Raw genomic sequence first — 19,435 nt, forward strand, 5'->3', positions numbered from 1 at the left:
CTCAAGATATTTAAATAAAATTGCATATATATATAAATAAATATATTATGTCATTCACCATATTACAGAGATATACATAGAATTTTCCAAATTTAAATTTATTTTTGTATATGGAACATTTTGTTAATATAATTAATACGCGCGCGTAAATTTTAAGCTCTTGCACGTGATTGTTTTATGTCACAGCCGCCTATAATCCCTTTCAGTTTTAGTATTGTTTTTCATAGGAATTAATCAATCATGAGTTATTTTGTTTAAAATTTTTTACAAATAAATTTACTTGTTTCTGCGAGCGTGATATGAGATAGAATTTTAATCATACGATGATCTATAAAAGTGTTTGAATTAGCAAAAATAATTTCATTTTGATATTGATAATCAATAAGGCAATACAGTATAGGTCCCTCTTATATACGTATTATATGTGTGTCTGTGTGTGATTTTTGTTTTTAATTATTTTTAAAATGTAATAATTAAAGTCAGTCTTTGAGAATAATATCGCATATTAAAAAATTCCGGTTATTCATATCTTCATATATTATACCATATGTAAAAGTTTCGTTTACGTATATCGTTTCCGAAACAATGTACGCAATAATATAATTGGTCATCTGATATATGATTTCACATTCTCAGCGAGAAAAAGTTTGCAATCACAAAAATTTGAATAAGATACAAAATATATAGCGATTACTGTGGAAATTATAATTTGATTGATTTTCTTGAAGTATCGGTCAATAATTTTGTATCTATTGTATTGTTTGAAAATAATGTACACATAACTTTTCTACGATGTTGTAACAACATGATAATTACTGATAAAAGAAATCGACGTGGATTTATATATAATACAAGAAAATTTCTATCTTTGATCTTTGGCCGCCCTATGTCTTGATAGAATAGCTCAAAATAAGAGATACATTTTTTTTGTACGTGTCAATCGTAGATTAGGAGGTTGACACAGCTTTACGAAGTTAAATTAGTATGTAATTATCATGGAAAACGTGAGAGAGAAAGTGTGAGAAAATGTTTCAAAGAAAAGTAGTTTTACAGTATTTACAGTAATTCCTGCATTTACATTTCCCAGAAATTATATTATTTTTAGAATTACTATTTTTCCTATCCTCTCCCCTTTCCTCTCTTTCTCATTATAGAATTATATAAGTATCTGATTTTAATTAGTGTATTAGTACTCGGCAACAGTTTAATATTTCAAAGTTATATGTCCCTTTCCTAAAATATTTCTTTCCGCAGTGTTTTTGCAGCATTTTTGGAATTGTGACCCAAAAGCTTCTCTATGGTTTTTCGATAACATCACCGACCGACGCATTTGAGCATTCCTAATAATACGAATATACTGCATATTTTGTTTAATTTATGCATCCAGTACAATCTGTAATACAGATTAAAGATCGATTTATTTCTCTTACAATCGTAAAAATGTGATTACTAAGACAGCACACAATATTTATAAAATATATATAAAATGTTTATGATAATTTGAATACTTTATAAATACTATTGTAATCTTAAATTGAATAGATCATGTGAAAATTTATTATAAACATCCCAGTATATACTTAAAAATATTTATAAAATATTATTACAAATATTTATTATTTTATTTATTTTTTAATTATAAATATCACGTAAAATATTTCTACATTTTAATAATATGTGAAATATAGGTTTTATCGTTTTTTTTCTTTTAATATAATATGTAAAATATGTATAAAATATTTATATAATAAAAAAATATTTATATAATAAAAAAAGTAATTAAAATATTTATGAATATTTATCATAAATATTTTGTACCGTCTAAAGTAATTATGAAATTAGGAGAAAATATTTATGTAATATTTAAAAAACATAAATAATAAACATAATTATAAATATTGTATATTATTTAAAATAATTCTGAAATTAAGAGACTTACTTCGAAAAACGACTTCGGGCATTATTCAACGTATCTGGATTGTCTTTCAAAATATATTTTCTAATTCCTAACATATATTGGTGTAAATACAAATCCCAATCTAAGCTCTTGATATCTATGTTGAAATCGTCACAATTTCCGGACGCTCTTACGAATTTCACTAATTTCGTCATGTTATCAACGCAAAATTTCCATTCGTTTATCGCGAAGAACTCTCCATTTTTAGCGGTATGCTCGAAGCGTTTGGTGATTTTCATCATTCTAAAAAAAAGATAATTTGTTATTATTATAAATAAAGTTGGGTAAATGTTTGGATTAATTTAAAATCTCAGATATCGTTTTCGTTTTTATTTGAAATGATAGAGATTTTTATTTCTATTTATTTGTATTATTTTGTTGTTATATTCTACTTATGTTCGTACTCCCTATTATGTGAAATAAATGAAAATGATTTGTGAGATGTAACTTAATCCAGATATTTACTTAAAATTGTTTTTTTTTGATATATACGTGGTCAAAACGAGAGAAGGAGAGTACTTACATAGGTTCACAACCTTTGACCCTTAATATAAGATCTATAATAAACGCAGGTAAGAAGTGACACATAGTTACTATGATAAAGTGAATAAATTTGTTTGTCCTAAACGTAAAATTCGGGTACCACATCACGTATTTCGATGGGGACTCTATAGCGTATTTTTTTGTAAGATATCCGAATTCACGCCATCTGCAAGAAATATTTTCTTTATTCACAAGGGAACGGTTGGCAGTGTCTCTCACTGATTTTAATGAGTTTGGGATATATTGTAGTGCATAAAAAAATATTATACTTATATTTTTTTTTTAGCTGCGTATCTCAACATTTAGGGGTCGAAACAACCCTTCGAAGAATAATGAGTTTTTCGTTTTTAGCGAATATCTTTAAAAATATAAGATATACGAAAAAATGTTTTATACAAAAGTTTTATGGTATTTTGTACTCTTTACAAGAGTATAATTATATTTTTCAAAAATGTTAAATTTTTATATAATTTACCACCACCATCCCTTATTTTGCAAAATTTTAAAAATTTTGTAAGAATAAAAATTAAAGAGTATCAAAATCCAAATCTATTCACGTATAATAATATATGGATTCCACGAAAACTATAACTTATAACATAGCGCTCCTAAAATTAAGTTTTCTTGTTTTCTCAAAATTGGCTCGTAGAATCCATATATTATTATACATGGATAAATTTGGCTTTTAATACTCTTTAATTTTTATTCTTACAAAATTTTTAAAGAATTCGCTACAAACGAAAAATTCGTTATTCTTTAAAGGGTTGTTTCAATCCCTAAATGTTGAGATATGCAGCTAAAAAAATATGGGTCTAATATTTTTTTATGCTCTACAATATATCCAGAGCTCATTAAAATCAATGAGAGACACTTCTGACTATTCCTTTGTCAGAACACATAATATTTATGATAAATTCATAAGTATTTTTACCGTTTATTTTTTTAAATATTATATAAATATTTTATATATATATATATAAAGAGATAAAATTATATGTCACTAGTGATGAAATTAATTGAGTGTCTTTATTGTTCGACCAAACTGGTTAAATAAGCTTTATTGAGTCTTTAATCAACTAACAATTGACGTTTCGACGTTTGGTTTAGGTCCTTTTCAAGTCTAAAATGATTGACAAAATAATATTACATTATTTTAGTTAATTACTATAATGTCACCATGGTAGTTTTCATATATATGTTAGCGTTAATTTAATTATATGTACCTCATATGACGCAACTCTTCACAAAGTTAAAGCACTTCCATGCTACATATCACTTACACGTCAGCACAAAGACTAAAGTTGTGTATAAAATATCGGAAAACAAAAACACGTTTCAGGTCAAATTCGTTGAAATTTCTTAATAATATTATTGTAAATGAAATTCAAATTTTCAGTATCTTTTTGTAAATTAATTGCATTGTCGTGCATCTTGATAAAAAACATCTCCGCAATTTCTCTCTTTTTAGTTTATGTTTCTCGTTATGTAATATTGTGGGTGTTGTCCAGTTGAAATCGTGTGTAAATTCAGTCCTATGCTTACTAACGACCGAATTGTGAGAGAGAGTGTGTGTGTGTGTGAGAGAAAGAGAAGATGCATTTGTTTTATGTACGCGTGATTGGTGTGTACGTATGATTGATGCATGATTGGCAGCGAAATGCGCGACGCGCGTATGCATACATGAGAGCGCGACATAAGTCCGCGACAATTGAATAGCAAAAAAAAATATATTATGACACATCAGGAGAAGACATTAAGAGATTAGTGTGTGTGCAATTTTATCGCGAGGTTTCTTTTTGAGGTGATTTAATTTTCCGTTTGATTAGTGTCCCTTTTCTTTCGGGATAGTTTAACTATTTAATAGATAGCAAGAAAATATTATCCCACATTTGGGGGCTCGTCCGGGATCGCGAGTCAAACGGGCCTTGTGCATTGTGACGAAAGACGACGAAGACTATGTGCTTTTCGACAAAAACGACGGTGTTGGACAACGCTTAGACGGGGCATTGTGCAATATATAAAACGAGAAGTACGTTAACCATCGACGTGAAAATAACGACGAATTATAGAGAGTCGAGACGATCAAAATTTCAACATGCCGGAGGTGACCGATTTTACATTGAGCGAGCTACGAAGTAAAGCCAAAGCACATGGATTAGCCATCGGCGGCACGAAGGCCGATCTTATTAATCGATTGATGGTAAACGATCCGACAGGCAGGAGGATAGAGAGCCACGACGAAAATGAAGAGCGAGAAGCCGGCAGCGGTGGAGGAGAGTTTTACGACAGCGTGAGAGATGCCGAAGACGTTAGATGTGAGCAAGACGTTCAACCCAGTGCGCGTGAGAAAGAGCTAGCCGACCGCGAAAGAGAGCTCGAACTTCTTAGACGGGAACGCGAAGTCGAGTTCGGTAGACGCGAAAGAGAGTTGATGCAACGCGAACTCGAAATCGCTCGACGCGAGATCGCGATACTGCGACAAAATGAATGTGCAGTGATGACAGAGAGGGGGTCGCGAGTGCGGGAAACACGCGAAGAGCAAAGAGGCGAGGCGGCGATGATGTCGCGTCCATTATCAGGTATGAACATAAAAACAATCGCCGAATTGGTAAGCGAATTCGACGGTACGCCCGACAATTTCGACGTGTGGCAAAAACAAGTGAGTTTTATGAAGACCACATACGAACTAGCAGACGATGCCGCGAAGACGTTGATCGGAATGAAGCTCAAGAAAAAAGCATTTGAGTGGCTGCATTCAAGAGCAGAACACTTATCGATGACTTTCGATGAACTCATGGACGAGTTAAGACGAATGTACCGCCCAAAACAGAACAAGATTGATTTACGAAAAAGATTCGAGACCCGAGTATGGAAGAGGGGCGAAACATTTCGAGAGTATGCGCACGATAAAGTTATAATGGGTAATCGCGTACCGATTGACAAAGACGATATGTTAGATTATCTAATCAAGGGAATTCCCGACCGAGCGTTATGCAATCAGGCGCGTATACAGTGCTTCACGACTAAAGAATTACTAATTGATGCGTTCGACAAGATAACATTACGGGAGCAACCGACGGCGAGTTCAACACAGCAAGAAAAACGAAGTGTCATGTCAACGAAGTCTATGCGTGGTGGAAAGCGCGCGGAGGCCGAAAAGGATGAGTCTGTCAACGATGGAAAGAAGACAAATCGTAAAAGCTGCTTCAACTGCGGATTGTCAGGTCACGTGAGCGCGGAATGTCCCTCGAAGGGATTGGGCCCGAAATGTTTCAATTGTGGCGAATATGGACACATCGCGCCGAAATGCCCAAAGAAAAACGAGACAATAAAGGAAGTCTGCGCAGCAGCGTACATCCCGCACAAGAAGTATTCGAAAACAGTGACGATTTTGGACAAGAACATCGAAGCGCTTATTGACACCGGAAGCGATCTGACCCTAATGTGCAAAGATGAATACACAAAAATAGGTTCAAATGATTTGAAATTATATTCGGCTCCAATATTTACAAACATGATAAGTTATACTCGGCGATGTGAGCCCATGCGCGGATGTTGATGCGTAAAGAAACTGCGTAAAGAAATTAATTCTTTTCACGAAAGAATTTTTAATTAATACCCAGAGCACATATTTTCTAGATTCTCATTTTTGAGACCCCTAAAAAACCCGCTCTATAACCCCCCAAAGAGATGTAGACGAGAAAAAATATCGGGGCGAAGTCGCTGAATTGGGAATTGAACCCGAGTCTTTCGCTTGCCGGGCGACTGCTCTTACCACTGAGCTATTCAGCCCCACACCGATACTTCACTCGTCTATTTGTTTATATAAACCTCCTGATAGATAAATCGAAGAACGCGATTTTTTTTTTCTCGTCTACATCTCTTTGGGGGGTTATAGAGCGGGTTTTTTAGGGGTCTCAAAAATGAGAATCTAGAAAATATGTGCTCTGGGTATTAATTAAAAATTCTTTCGTGAAAAGAATTAATTTCTTTACGCAGTTTCTTTACGCATCAACATCCGCGCATGGGCTCACATTGCCGAGTATAACTTATCAAAAATAGGTTCCCCTCCCCTTCAGCCGACCGAAGTGCGATTCACAGGAATGGGCTCACCCGCCCACACAGCCATGGGAGAATTTCAGACGAAGATTACAATAGACGGACATTATTTCTCAATTCTTATACGTGTTGTTGCAGATGCTGTATCTCGCCAAAGATTATTAATTGGAGCCGATTTTCTAGGGTCGAGGAACTTTCACGCAAGGAAGGGTATGATTTACATTGACTCCGACGACGAGGACTTACCCGAGATTCTACAGATTAATGTGCTTGATAAAAATGATGTCGAAAAGGTTGATCTTTCTCACATCGAAGACAAAGATACGAAAGAGCGAATTGCGGCGTGGATCGAAAATTACAAACCTAATAAGACGACAGAGACGACCATAACCATGAGACTCGTATTAAAAGACGATACAGCGGTGTATCAAAAAGCAAGGCGTCTTGCGCCTGCCGAGAGAGGCATCGTGAACACTCAGATCGCGGAGTGGCAAAATCAAGGCATCGTCCGACCCTCAACATCTGAATACGCCAGCCCTGTAGTGCTCGTTAAAAAGAAGGATGGAACGCATCGATTATGTGTGGATTACCGACTCCTCAACAAGAAGATTGTCCGAGATCGATACCCATTGCCACTAATTGAAGACCAGCTGGACCGGCTGCAGGGCGCGAAGGTCTTCAGTACCCTTGATCTAAAAAATGGTTTCTTCCACGTACCAGTTGAACCCGCAAGTATAAAGTATACAGCATTTATTATCCCCGACGGACAGTTCGAATTTTTGCGCGTTCCTTTTGGTCTGTGCAACTCACCGTCAGTTTTCCAACGGTACGTGAACGCAATTTTTCGAAACGCCATTCGAGACGGAATAGTTTTAACCTATATGGATGATCTCATTGTCCTCTCTAACAACCATGAAGATGGATTGAAAAGGCTAAGCATAATATTTGAGATAGCAAGCAAGGCTGGTCTGAACATCAACTGAAAGAAGTGCTGTTTTCTGAAGAGACGCGTTGAGTTCCTGGGTCACATCATTGAAAATGATACTGTTCAGCCGTCAGAACGAAAAATTGAGGCAGTCAAACGTTTTGCTGAACCAATGAACATTCGACAAGTGCAAGCTTTCCTGGGATTAACGGGCTATTTCAGAAAATTTATTGCCAACTATTCGAGAATCGCACGACCTCTTTCAAACCTTTTACGAGCCGACGCCAAATTCAGTTTTGATACTGATGAAAGAGAGGCGTTTGAGTCTCTGAAGACACATCTTAGTTGCCGACCTGTGCTTAATCTATACCGAATGGAAGCTGAGACGGAACTCCACACTGACGCATCAAAGTACGGCTACGGAGCCATTCTTTTGCAACGCGACGAAGACGATGGATTTCTACATGCGGTATATTTCGCGAGTGGTAAAACCACACCGGCGGAGGAGAAATATTCAAGCTACGAGCTCGAGGTATTGGCTATCATCAGAGCTCTTCGGCGATTTCGAGTATACCTATTGGGTATACGTTTCAAGATCGTGACTGACTGTAAGGCTTTTACTATGACGATGGGCAAAAAGGACCTTTGCGTTCGAGTAGCGCGGTGGGCGCTGTTATTAGAGGAATTCCAATATTCCATAGAGCACCGATCAGGACGAAGCATGAGACACGTCGATGCTTTAAGTCGAAATCCGCTTCCTGTCTGTTTGACGATCAACGAGAGTTCAGAATAACCTAACGGCGCGGCTCAGGAATGCACAAAAAGACGACGACGACCTAAAAGAAAAGATCGAGAAAGCGAGAGAAGGACGACTCAAGGGTTACACTATGCAACGCGGTTTACTATATAAAGATGTCGACGACGAGGTACGTGTTGTGATTCCTAGGTCAATGCAATTGCAGCTAATACGAAAGATGCATGAACGAGGCCATTTCGCAACGAACAAAACGGAGACACTCATCCAAAACGACTACTGGATACCTGGTTTAAGATCAAAAGTGGAAAAGGTGATTCAGAACTGCATTCCGTGTATCCTGGCCGAGCGACGACAAGGAAAACAAGAAGGTTTTCTTAATCCTCTCGAGAAAGGCAGCGTACCCTTTGATACTTTCCACATTGATCACCTGGGTCCGTTGCCATCTACCAAAAAGTCTTACGCGCACATTCTTGTTTTAATAGATGCTTTCAGCAAATTTGTTTGGCTGTATGGAACAAAATCGACGACGTCAGCGGAAGTTATTGACCGGCTACGAAAGCAGTCCTATATCTTTACCAATCCTCGAAGAATCATCTCCGACAGAGGTACGGCGTTTACTTCCAAGGAGTTCGAGACTTACTGCCGCGAGGAGGGCATCGAACACACTTTAACGACTACGGGGATACCCAGAGCCAATGGTCAGGTAGAAAGGGTAAATCGTACTCTAATACCGCTATTGACAAAGCTTTCAGCGCCCAACCCGAATGAATGGTACCGACATTTGGATGTTGCACAAAGATGTCTCAACACTTCACCGCATCGAAGCACCGGAGCAACACCTTTTCGGTTGATATTTGGAGTAGACGCACGATTATCAGATGACCCACAAATCAAAGAGCTCTTGAACGACGAGCTAATCACCACGTTTGACAATGAGCGAGAAGAACTGCGTCGTCAAGCAAAAGAGAACATCCAACGAACCCAATTAGAAAACAAGCGTAATTTCAATAAAGGCAGAAAGAAAGCCTTCCAATATCGTGAAAACGATATCGTTGCCATTCGTCGTACGCAACTAGGACCTGGTTCTAAGTTCACTCATAAATTTTATGGACCATATGAGATTATCAAAGTCCTGCGCAATGATCGCTACGTGGTGCGCCGGATAGGAGAAGGCAAAGGACCCAAGCAGACCTCATCTGCCGCTGATTCCATGAAGCCTTGGACAAGCGATGACGGCGAAGACCTATACCAGAGTGAAGAAGAAGATAAAGGCAGCGGACATTCGGGGCGAGTGTCCGGTCAGAATGGCCGAGTGTGAGAGAGAGTGTGTGTGTGTGTGAGAGAAAGAGAAGATGCATTTGTTTTATGTACGCGTGATTGGTGTGTACGTATGATTGATGCATGATTGGCAGCGAAATGCGCGACGCGCGTATGCATACATGAGAGCGCGACATAAGTCCGCGACAATTGAATAGCAAAAAAAAAAAATATTATGACACATCAGGAGAAGACATTAAGAGATTAGTGTGTGTGCAATTTTATCGCGAGGTTTCTTTTTGAGGTGATTTAATTTTCCGTTTGATTAGTGTCCCTTTTCTTTCGGGATAGTTTAACTATTTAATAGATAGGAAGAAAATATTATTCCACAGAATGATTGCTAGTATGCATTTTTATGTTATTAGTATGTTTTTTAATGCGTGTGTTTAATTGTCTTTTTGTCTGTCCTATGTATGTAGCGTCACACATTGTCAATCATTTTAGACTTGAAAAGGACCTAAACCAAAGGTCGAAACGTCGTCAATTGTTAGCTGATTAAAGACTCAATAAAGCTTATTTAACCAGTTTGGTCGAACAATAAAGACACTCAATTATATATAAAGAGAAAAAATTATTTGTATTTAACATATTATTAAAATAGAGATTAAATATTTTATATAATATTTATGGTAAATAAAAAAATAAATAATTGTATAATAATATTTTGTAAATAATACTACAAATATTTGCAGGAATATTTATGATATATTTTTATGATTTGTTCAATCTCTAAAATTACAAAAATATTTGGATAAATATTTAAAAAAACATTCAAATAATTATTAAATATTTCATATATATTTTATAAGTATTGTACGCTATCTGGATCTACGAAATAATTTTTTTATTATGTTTTACTATATTTATCACAAATACTCACGTGATCGGATGCAGTGTGCCGCTGGTGCAATTATAAATCCTTATCGTATCGTTACGTTGTACAGCGTTATGCCAAGATGCGCATATTAACGTATCGACGACAAAGTCGACAGGTATAACGTCTATTACTAAATTTGCATTACACATGATGCTTCTAATAGTGCCTCTGCCTATTTCCGCCATTATACCTATCAAATAGCAGAATGTAACATGTGTACGCGTCTACATATTTGATATTAATTAATACAGAAGAAAATTAATTCATTAGAAACGCTCGGTCCTTTTTATGCAATTTTTTATTACTATCTTTATTTTAAATTATTTTTAATTTTTAATAACTTGTTTTATTTTTAATAAAATTCTCTTGACAAGTTAATGTCATGGGCACGTACACCCGGTAAAATATTTGTTATGTATAATCATATGTGATATATGATCATATAAAATTATATAGAAATATATAAAATTTTGTATAAGTTATGTATAATTATATATAATTTTATATTAATGTTGGCTAGATGTCAGTTAACGATAATACAAAATTATGCATACTATATATAACTATACATAACTTATACAGAATTTTATATATTTCTATATACTTTTATATTGTTATATATAATTATATATAAAAAATTTTTTACCGGGTATAAGCGTGATTAATTAATTATTATTGTATATCTTATAAATATCTTATTAATGTAACGTCTGAATGTATTATTAATGTACGTTTCTTCACATATTTCTAGTAATTTTTTACATATTTTGAATAAATATTATAATAAATATAGTCAAAATATAAATACATAATAATATATTCATATATGCTTTCTTTTTCTTATATATTTTTTGTCCGTCTGTTTAAAGAAAGTAATAAAAAGAGTAATTAAATAATAATTAAAAGAATAATTTTCTCATTACTCTTCAAAAAGAAAATAAAATTTTAAGAAATGAGAAAAAATTGCTCACATATATAAATTTAAAATTTGGTATTAATTTATTTTAAAATTATTTTCCTAATTGATTTTTAATTATTTTTTTTCATTTTTATCAAGAGAGTAAACATTCAGAATTATATATAATTATATATACATATGTATTTATATTTGTGATTATATATAGATTTTTTTCCGATCCGAGAAATAATGAGATTATATAAAATCATATTGCGCCAAAGTAAAATATTATGCTTTGTTATATAAACTTGCATGTATCTTGATATGTATCAGATATTTTTATATCTAACTACGTACATGCTCATTATATCTATTTCTTTTTCTCGAGAGGTAGCTTCGTCATTAAAATTTTAAATTTGCTTGACTATAAATATTATACCTGTAATTCCGCAAACATTATCTATCCAACCTGGATATGGTTCTTGATATGCAGCGCAAACTATACTCGGTCGTACGATCGCGATCGGTAGACCGCTTCCCTTAGACAGCACAATCTGTTCTGCCAAACATTTGGACAATGTATATGTATTTGGATGATTACCGATTAGTCTCTTCTCTATTATTCCTATCGTCTCGTCATCCAAATTTTCGCACATGTCGATCACTGTGTACGGCTTTATGTCTGTGCTGTAACATTGACAATATGTATCGTTATAAGAGTTTTTTTCTAAAATGTGTGCTTCTTGAAAACATATTTCATTATTGTCACACAAAAAGCAAACTTAATTTTGTAGGATTTGTGTTATAGGGGGTCAGGAAAAAGATATGTAAGCGAGCAGAGGGAGTATGGTGGTAAAGAGTTCTATGTATGTAAGTTCTAGAATCGAATAGATCCCAGTTACTTTTCCTGTTCAAGAGATGCTTGTAGTTTTATCAGAGGTGGAATTGAACCCATGGAAGGCCATTTTAACATTGAAGTGGGACTGAATGTGCCTTGAGGGTTCTAGGTGTGATAGTTCCAAGAGATGGGATATCATGAAATGCGGAATATTTTCACAGCAAGATAGTTCGATCAAAAATTATGTATTTTTAATTATAATTGAAATCTTACGTATATACTGATTCCCCAATTTCTCGTCGATCGGCATTACTGTAGGCCGTGCTAACGTGAATGACGCTAATGAGGTTCGTCATGTGCCTGCACAAGTCTAGTATACGATCCGTGCCTCTTGTGTTTAGATTAACGGCCACCTTCAAAGGTTCGTTAAAACGTACAGTCGCCGCGCTGTGAAAAACAATGTTAACCTGCTGTGTTAACATATTCTTATCCTCGGGTTCGAGTCCCAATTCCGGCATGCCTATATCGCCCTTCACGGGAATGATCTTGTTCAAGGCGCCGGGAAATTCCGATCGTATTCTATCGAAAATCTGCAACGGAGGAAAAATCCATTTCTTGCTGTTTCATAAGAAATATGCATAATAAATGTAAAAATGTATTTCTGTCCTGATATTTTCCTCGACGTATTAATAACTTTGCAAGTGATAATTACGACAAATAGTGAGAAAGGTCAACAATTACGATCTTTCGTCATATCTATTGATGACTGTGTTCCACACTTTAAGTATAAGCACGTCGCAGGTGAAATATTTAAATTGTCCCTTCTATAACGGAAGTTATAAGTTGGAATCAATATTGCATTAATTTAACATGTGTATATATATATATATATATATATATATATATATTGACGCATATATGTATGTATACCTATATATATATATATATATATATATATATATATATATATATATATATATATATATAGGTATACATACATATATGCGTTATTGTGCCCAATCTAAAAAATGTCAATCTGATGCAAAATAAAATCAAATAACGTGAATTGTGCTCACAAAATGATTAATTAGATACCTTAAGGTCTCATGAAACCTGAAAATGACGTTGATATTTTATATCCTCAAGACGTCATTTTCTGACGTTTTTTTGATTAACATGTAATGACATATTAATGTAATATATAGACAAAACTGAATATTTATACACATTTAGTTGTATGAATTTTTAAGAAATCAGTTTAATATATTTGAATGCCTTGTATGTATCCCTCTCTTGAATTGTATATTAAACTCTTAGAAATAATTGTTACGGTCTTATTAGTCGTAGGCTTTATATTTTCTCGTGACAAAAACTTGTGAATAGGAGTATAGATAACTGATAGTACATAGCAGTAAACAAATAAACTATAAACCTAATACAAATTTCAAAAGGGCTTTGGACGCCTTCGAAATGACATTTTTGACGGGTATAAGAAATGATGCTTTTTATTATTAGCCAATGTAGTAAATGACTATAGACATTATGTCGACTTCTGACTTTGCTACTTGAGACCATTTCTGTGAAATGATTGATGATTGATATTGTAGGATTTTCCAAAAGGAGAATGTGTCTTTTTCAAAAGTGCTTAATTTTGATAATTTTTAACTAATAAAATAAACATGCATGTTTATGAGATATATCTATATTGACAGGTTATTTGAATTTAATTTTTTAGAATTTTAAATTTGTGTTTTTTCCTATGACGTACATTTTTAAACGACAGTCCAATTTCATTAACGTTCTACAGTAGCCTGATGCAATCATTCAAATCGCTGGATTCGGAAAAAAAAAAATTTTTTTTAAACTTGAAATAAGAAACAAAATTTGGACATTTCTTTTTATATGGTGTTTTATGTAAACCACATAAAAATATTTTCTTTTCGAATAATTTTGTGATGTGATAAGCAAACATATGTCTATACAAACAGAATTTTGTAGTAGTTTCCTGCAGCGTTCTTCAATAGACTGGCTCTTTTTTGGACGGATTAGAACAAAAATCGCCGCTACACGAGGACATGAGCGCAGCAACTTCTCCAGGAGAGTTTTTCCTAAAAAACCGGTAGCGCCAGTTACAAGGATCATCGTTTCCGCGAAGAATGTGTGGATCGAAGTTCCTCTCGAGTAAACCTCATCATCGAGTGCGTGCCCTGAATTGGTTTGTGCGTTTGTCTTACCCATTTTGATATGTGTATCAAATTTTACGCAGGATCTATAAGAAAAAAAAGAAATTAATATTAGAGAATAAATCCATAAAGTTTTACTATTGATTTTATTTATTTCGTTGACTGTGTATAAATGTGACTATGGAAAGGTGGTATACTTAATACCCTCGTAATAATTCAATAAAGAATCGTTTATTGACTTGTATTCGCTCAACTCGTCTTTACAAAGAACAGAACTACTCAGATAGCCAAATGTTCCGATTTTGCAATCATGTTGCCGATAACCGTTGCAGCAACTAATTTTGAAAAACTAGGGACAAGGTGCGACAGCATTATGCTTGTCGGGTTGAGCTTGCGTGATTTCTAATTCTCAGAACAGCAAACTGATAGCAATATGGTAACATCGATTGCTGTCAGCAAACAAGAGACTTGACAGCAACTTGATGACAACCTATATTCATCGATTTGTCATCCGTGATTAATCGCATTGATAATTTGGCGATAATTTTTCAGGGGATCAATTATGTAATTTTTGTTTTAGTAAGATAGAAGCAAAAAAGTTAAAAATTCTTATTAATTAAGCATTCAAGGATAAGAAATTTTAACTTTTCGTTTCTATCCAGACAATATTATATCGTCTTAAAGACGTCTAAAAGACATCCTAAAATTGCTAAGACATCTTAAAAGATTATTAGAAAATTAATATAAAAAAATAATAAAATTAATGAAATAATAAGTAGTGTTATAGTGGGGATTCTAAGCTATGGGGCGCCGAGGGGGGTGCGGGGGCGGGGGTATCTGGGAGGCGCGAGGGGTCTGATGTTAGGGAAAGGGGGTGGGGGGGGGGGGAAGGGTCCTACACACGTTCGAAAGTAGATGTTTATCTTTGCGGTTGATTTTATAGCCGGGGGTATTTTAGAAGTCATAAAACTGTTTTTTTTTCTAGTTTTATGATCATTTTATGGTCATTATATCATTAGGATTTTAAGCGCCGACGTTCGGCAGCTTTGCACCCTCGCGGAAAATCTCCCATAAAACTGGAGCGAAACATCTTCCATAATTTTTAGGGAAAGAACTGCAACTGCAAGGTGTTTATCTTTGTGGTTGATTTATAGCCGGGAGACATTTTAAAAATCATAAAACTGTTTTTTTCTTTTTTTTCTAATTTTTTATGATCATTTTATGACCATTAGAATATTATGGAAAAAGAGATTTTAAGCGCCGGCGTTCGGCAGCTTTGTACCCTCGCGGAAAATCTCCCATAAAACTGGAGCGAAACATCTTCCATAATTTTTAAGGAAAGAATGCAACGCACCAGCACCAACATTCGGCTGCACGAATTTGAGAATCTGTCTCCGCGTTAAAACGTATTCAACAGTCGTCGAGTGTCTTTCGATTTAGTGCTAAAATGGATATAGAAGATGTGATTGTCATCGAAGACAATGAAGATGTGGTTATTATCGACGACAGCGATGAAGAAGTAGAAATAGTGAATGACTCTGATTATGAGAGTGATCCGGAAGACTATTTGAATGAACAAGTAGTGCCGTTAGTGCGTGAAGATTTACGAATTATAACTGAACGGCAGGAAATGTGTAACATCATATTTTATTACGAAGTAAAAAAGTATGACAACGACGAGGAAAATAGTGAAAAATTTTGTTCGGGATGTTTCATCGAAGTTCAAGATTCATATACACAAGGTAAAATTGTGTATAAACATGAAACAGGACAATATATTTATCACGGTTGGAACTCGTGTAATAATTGTGGACACTCACTGTGCCAAGTAATAGCATGTAGTGTGTGCCGTTTTTGTGCGCAGCAATAAACTTTTGTAGACATTTACTAGGATTAAGTGCTGTGAAAAATGGTGACCGAAAAACTATTGAATGCGGTGGTGGAGTTTCAACAAAATCGCGAACTTGACATAAAAAATTCCTCAACAGTGATCTTTAAACTACAAAGTTATATATGGACGAATGAAAACAACAGACTAAGGGGAAAGCCTTGCGAGAATTGCTGTTTACCAGGCGGAAATCGGCAAGCATGTCCTGAGCAGTTACAAGAAATCCATCGGGAAATCCGTCAACATATCGATAACATGTTGTATCTACAACATGTTATCGACAATGATCCAGATTCTGATACTGATTCTGATCAGTAATTGTAAGTAATCCTTGATGTGTAAGTATTCTTTTTCAAATTATGAAAATATTAATAAATTTTTTTTTTTTTTTTCTGTTATGCAGGAGCCCTACCTGGACGCCACCACGACCGCCCGGTCATCCCCTCCAGCGCCTCGCAGCAGCAGTCGCCGTCGTGCCGTACCGCTCGACCATCGGCGTGCAATCTCTTATATATATTTTTTTTTTTTATATCTTTTTCTTTTTATTTTTATTTTTAAATTCACACACACACACACACACACATACACACACACACAGATTTTTGTAAATAAACACACACACTTTTTAAATAAAAAAAAAAATTATGTTAAAACACATATAATTGCTTGCTTGCGCTTCCTTCATCTATCCCATCCTTCTTCCTTCATATACTAGATATAATTAGATATAATAACTTAATATTTAATATAAAAAAAAATATAAAAAGAAAAAAAAAGAAAAAAAATAATAAAAAGGAAAAAAAAATAATAAAAAGAAAAAAAAAAATAATAAAAAGAAAAAAGAAAAAAATTATAAAAAGAAAAAAGAAAAATAATTACTGTTTGCGTTCTCGCATTCCTTCACCTCGCGCTATCTCTTTCTTTCCTAGCGTTTACTCTCTCGCTCTCCTTCGCCTTGCGCTATCTCTTTCTTTCCTAGCGTTTACTCTCTCGCTCTCCTTCGCCTCGCGCTATTTCTTTCTTTCCTAGCGCTTATTCTTTCGCGGTCCCTAGCTTCGCATCTCCCTTCCCAACACGACGTCATTCCCCGCAACGAGCTACATATGAGAATTGGGACTGTTTACGGGTGGGAGGAAGCACGGATGGGAAATGCGTGCGAATAAATTATATCATGATTTAAATTTAAAAAAACTTTATTCTTCTCTTTTATATTTTTTTTTTTATTATTACATATTGTGACTAAAAACTAAAGCTACCAGTTCGCAATCGACGAGTTGATGTTTATTGAAGGCGTCGCTGGCGCATATTACATTTGACACTTTTTTATTATCCGTTATAGTGGACGCGATATTGGAGAATTGTGTAAACTTAGTATCGACTGTCTCGATGATTCTAACCAATCGATCAAAGGTTACATCGATGCATTGATCGAGATCAAACATACGGTGTAACGTCGGTTCAATCATCATCATGCGTACGTTTAAAGATTCGAGACTTATAAGTTTAGTATCGTTAATTGTATGAACTCGCACTGTTAGCGGTCCAACACTTATAAAATTATAGGTATCTTTAGAGTCCTTTCGCAGTAAATCGTGAATATTGCGACGTTGCTCGTAGAGTCTCTTCCACGTTTCGAGAGATAATACCAGTTCCTTTCCTTGATGATCTCCTATGACAATTTCCACGTAACTCGGTGTACCCAGTATACCCAGAATACTTAGTATACGAATCGCTCGACGCTTCAACGAAATGCTGTAGAAAAATAAAATAAAAAAAAATTAGTTTAAAAACAATTTGTGAAAAAATAGAAAGAAGTTAAACAAAAACTTACTTGTCACATTTGTTCTCAAACAATGGAGTTTCATAACGATTCGGTACGTAATTATTCACGCTTCTGCTGGGGCCGCCACTGCTTCTTTCGACGTAGTACATATTTCCAGATTTCAAAAGTGGACCACTTTCACGAACGGTTAACGCAACACTGACCGTATGATGAATCAAATATACGTGACATCCCGTTTTTTCAAAGTAGTGGGAGGAGATTAGTGGTAAATGTGGTGGGAAATTCTAGAATACTTTAGTGCTCTGAAATTTTTAGGAGAAGGGAGAGACGATACTCGGATAAAAAGAATTCTTAAATGACTCGTGAGGGAGGGAGGGAATGAGAAGGGGGAATAAGAAATAAAACATATTAGTGTTTAAATATTTTATTTTTCCAAATCTTGCAATTCTTTCTGGCGTTGCGACCACCAGTTAAATATTTTGAATACATTTTGTAATGCGCAATTCTTAACATGTTTTTCACATCGTATAGTATTTTTAACATCTAGATTATTTAGAGATTCGATATCGTCGTAATCAGCATCCAAGGTCTCAATGATTAAATTTTCTCTCGCATCGTCGCCGAGCATATTAGCAAGCCATTCTCGTTTCTGGCATCCTTTAACGTATACGATACACTGCATTTTATCATCTTCTTCTTCAACTACAGCTGTTGTAATCAATCGTTTCGCCATGCTGTACGCAACGATTCCATCCTCCCATTGTAGTCCATGATGATTCGCCATCAACCATGAAGCTTGACACTTTTCGGATTTTGTAAGGAGATGCCATGGTATAGGACTCCGAAAAATGTAGTGTGCGAGAACAATTCCTCTTCTCAGCCACCTCCTTTGCGATGAATTTATTCGAAACGACAAATCCTTGCAGATCGACAAACGTTGGTACAGACATGATGAGATCTCTTTTCGTCAGTTAAGAAGAATGACAACCATCTCGTAACACTCGGATTTATATCCAGCTTCCCCTCTCTCTAAATTATTGTCGCAAACACTTAGGTAATTTTGCGCACAACGTTGGTCAACGGGTTGTACTGGATCACGCGATCGTGTATAATGAGACAGTACGCAGTCGTATTATTAGCCACATTCTCCTTACACTCAAATTCCAATCGCACATCCACGGTTGCACTCTTGATTGATTCGTTTTGTCGAGAACAATCGATGATCATAAACGGACCGTACTGTAGAAACAGTGAGACGGTGAGACTCGGTTCGAGGTACTCGTATCCGTAATAGTTTTTGCAGAAACGCGCGTACGTGTCGTACAGAATCGACCATCTGTTTCTATCGAAATCCAGATTCATGTCGTCGTACGGATAACATTCCGAGTTCAGATAGAGTTTCACGTTTGT

At 35.1% G+C, this 19,435-nt stretch overlaps 2 protein-coding genes across 2 annotated transcripts in view; both read right to left on the bottom strand.

Annotated features, from left to right (window-relative positions):
• Positions 1–1,132: 1,132 nt before the first annotated feature.
• The window catches only part of LOC140671220 (putative fatty acyl-CoA reductase CG5065), a 33,106-nt gene continuing 14,803 nt past the window's right edge, over positions 1,133–19,435 (bottom strand). The window contains exons 2-8 of the mRNA XM_072902418.1: positions 14,158–14,440; positions 12,445–12,761; positions 11,773–12,020; positions 10,439–10,625; positions 2,481–2,666; positions 1,940–2,200; positions 1,133–1,393 (exon numbers count right to left, since the gene is read on the bottom strand). Of these exons, the coding sequence (XP_072758519.1) occupies positions 1,315–1,393; positions 1,940–2,200; positions 2,481–2,666; positions 10,439–10,625; positions 11,773–12,020; positions 12,445–12,761; positions 14,158–14,409 (1,530 nt within the window). The 5' untranslated portion in view covers positions 14,410–14,440 and the 3' untranslated portion in view covers positions 1,133–1,314. The remainder of the gene's footprint in view (positions 1,394–1,939; positions 2,201–2,480; positions 2,667–10,438; positions 10,626–11,772; positions 12,021–12,444; positions 12,762–14,157; positions 14,441–19,435) is intronic.
• Positions 17,174–19,149, bottom strand: LOC140671153 (uncharacterized). The gene is made up of 2 exons (XM_072902294.1): positions 18,074–19,149; positions 17,174–17,994 (listed from the first exon to the last, which is right to left on the bottom strand). Exons 1-2 carry the CDS (start codon positions 18,172–18,174, stop codon positions 17,469–17,471), a joined length of 627 nt encoding a protein of 208 aa, XP_072758395.1. The 5' UTR covers positions 18,175–19,149; the 3' UTR covers positions 17,174–17,468.

The sequence above is a fragment of the Anoplolepis gracilipes genome, chromosome 11 (assembly GCF_047496725.1).
Source record: "Anoplolepis gracilipes chromosome 11, ASM4749672v1, whole genome shotgun sequence".
Lineage (NCBI taxonomy): Eukaryota > Metazoa > Arthropoda > Insecta > Hymenoptera > Formicidae > Anoplolepis > Anoplolepis gracilipes.

Bases quoted from the DNA above. Each gene is read 5' to 3' on its own strand.
- LOC140671153 (XM_072902294.1), bottom strand. From the start codon at position 18,174: ATGTACTACGTCGAAAGAAGCAGTGGCGGCCCCAGCAGAAGCGTGAAT. The intron at 17,995-18,073 runs GTAAGTTTTTGT...ATTTTTCTACAG, and splicing joins TTTGAGAACAAATGTGACAA to CATTTCGTTGAAGCGTCGAG.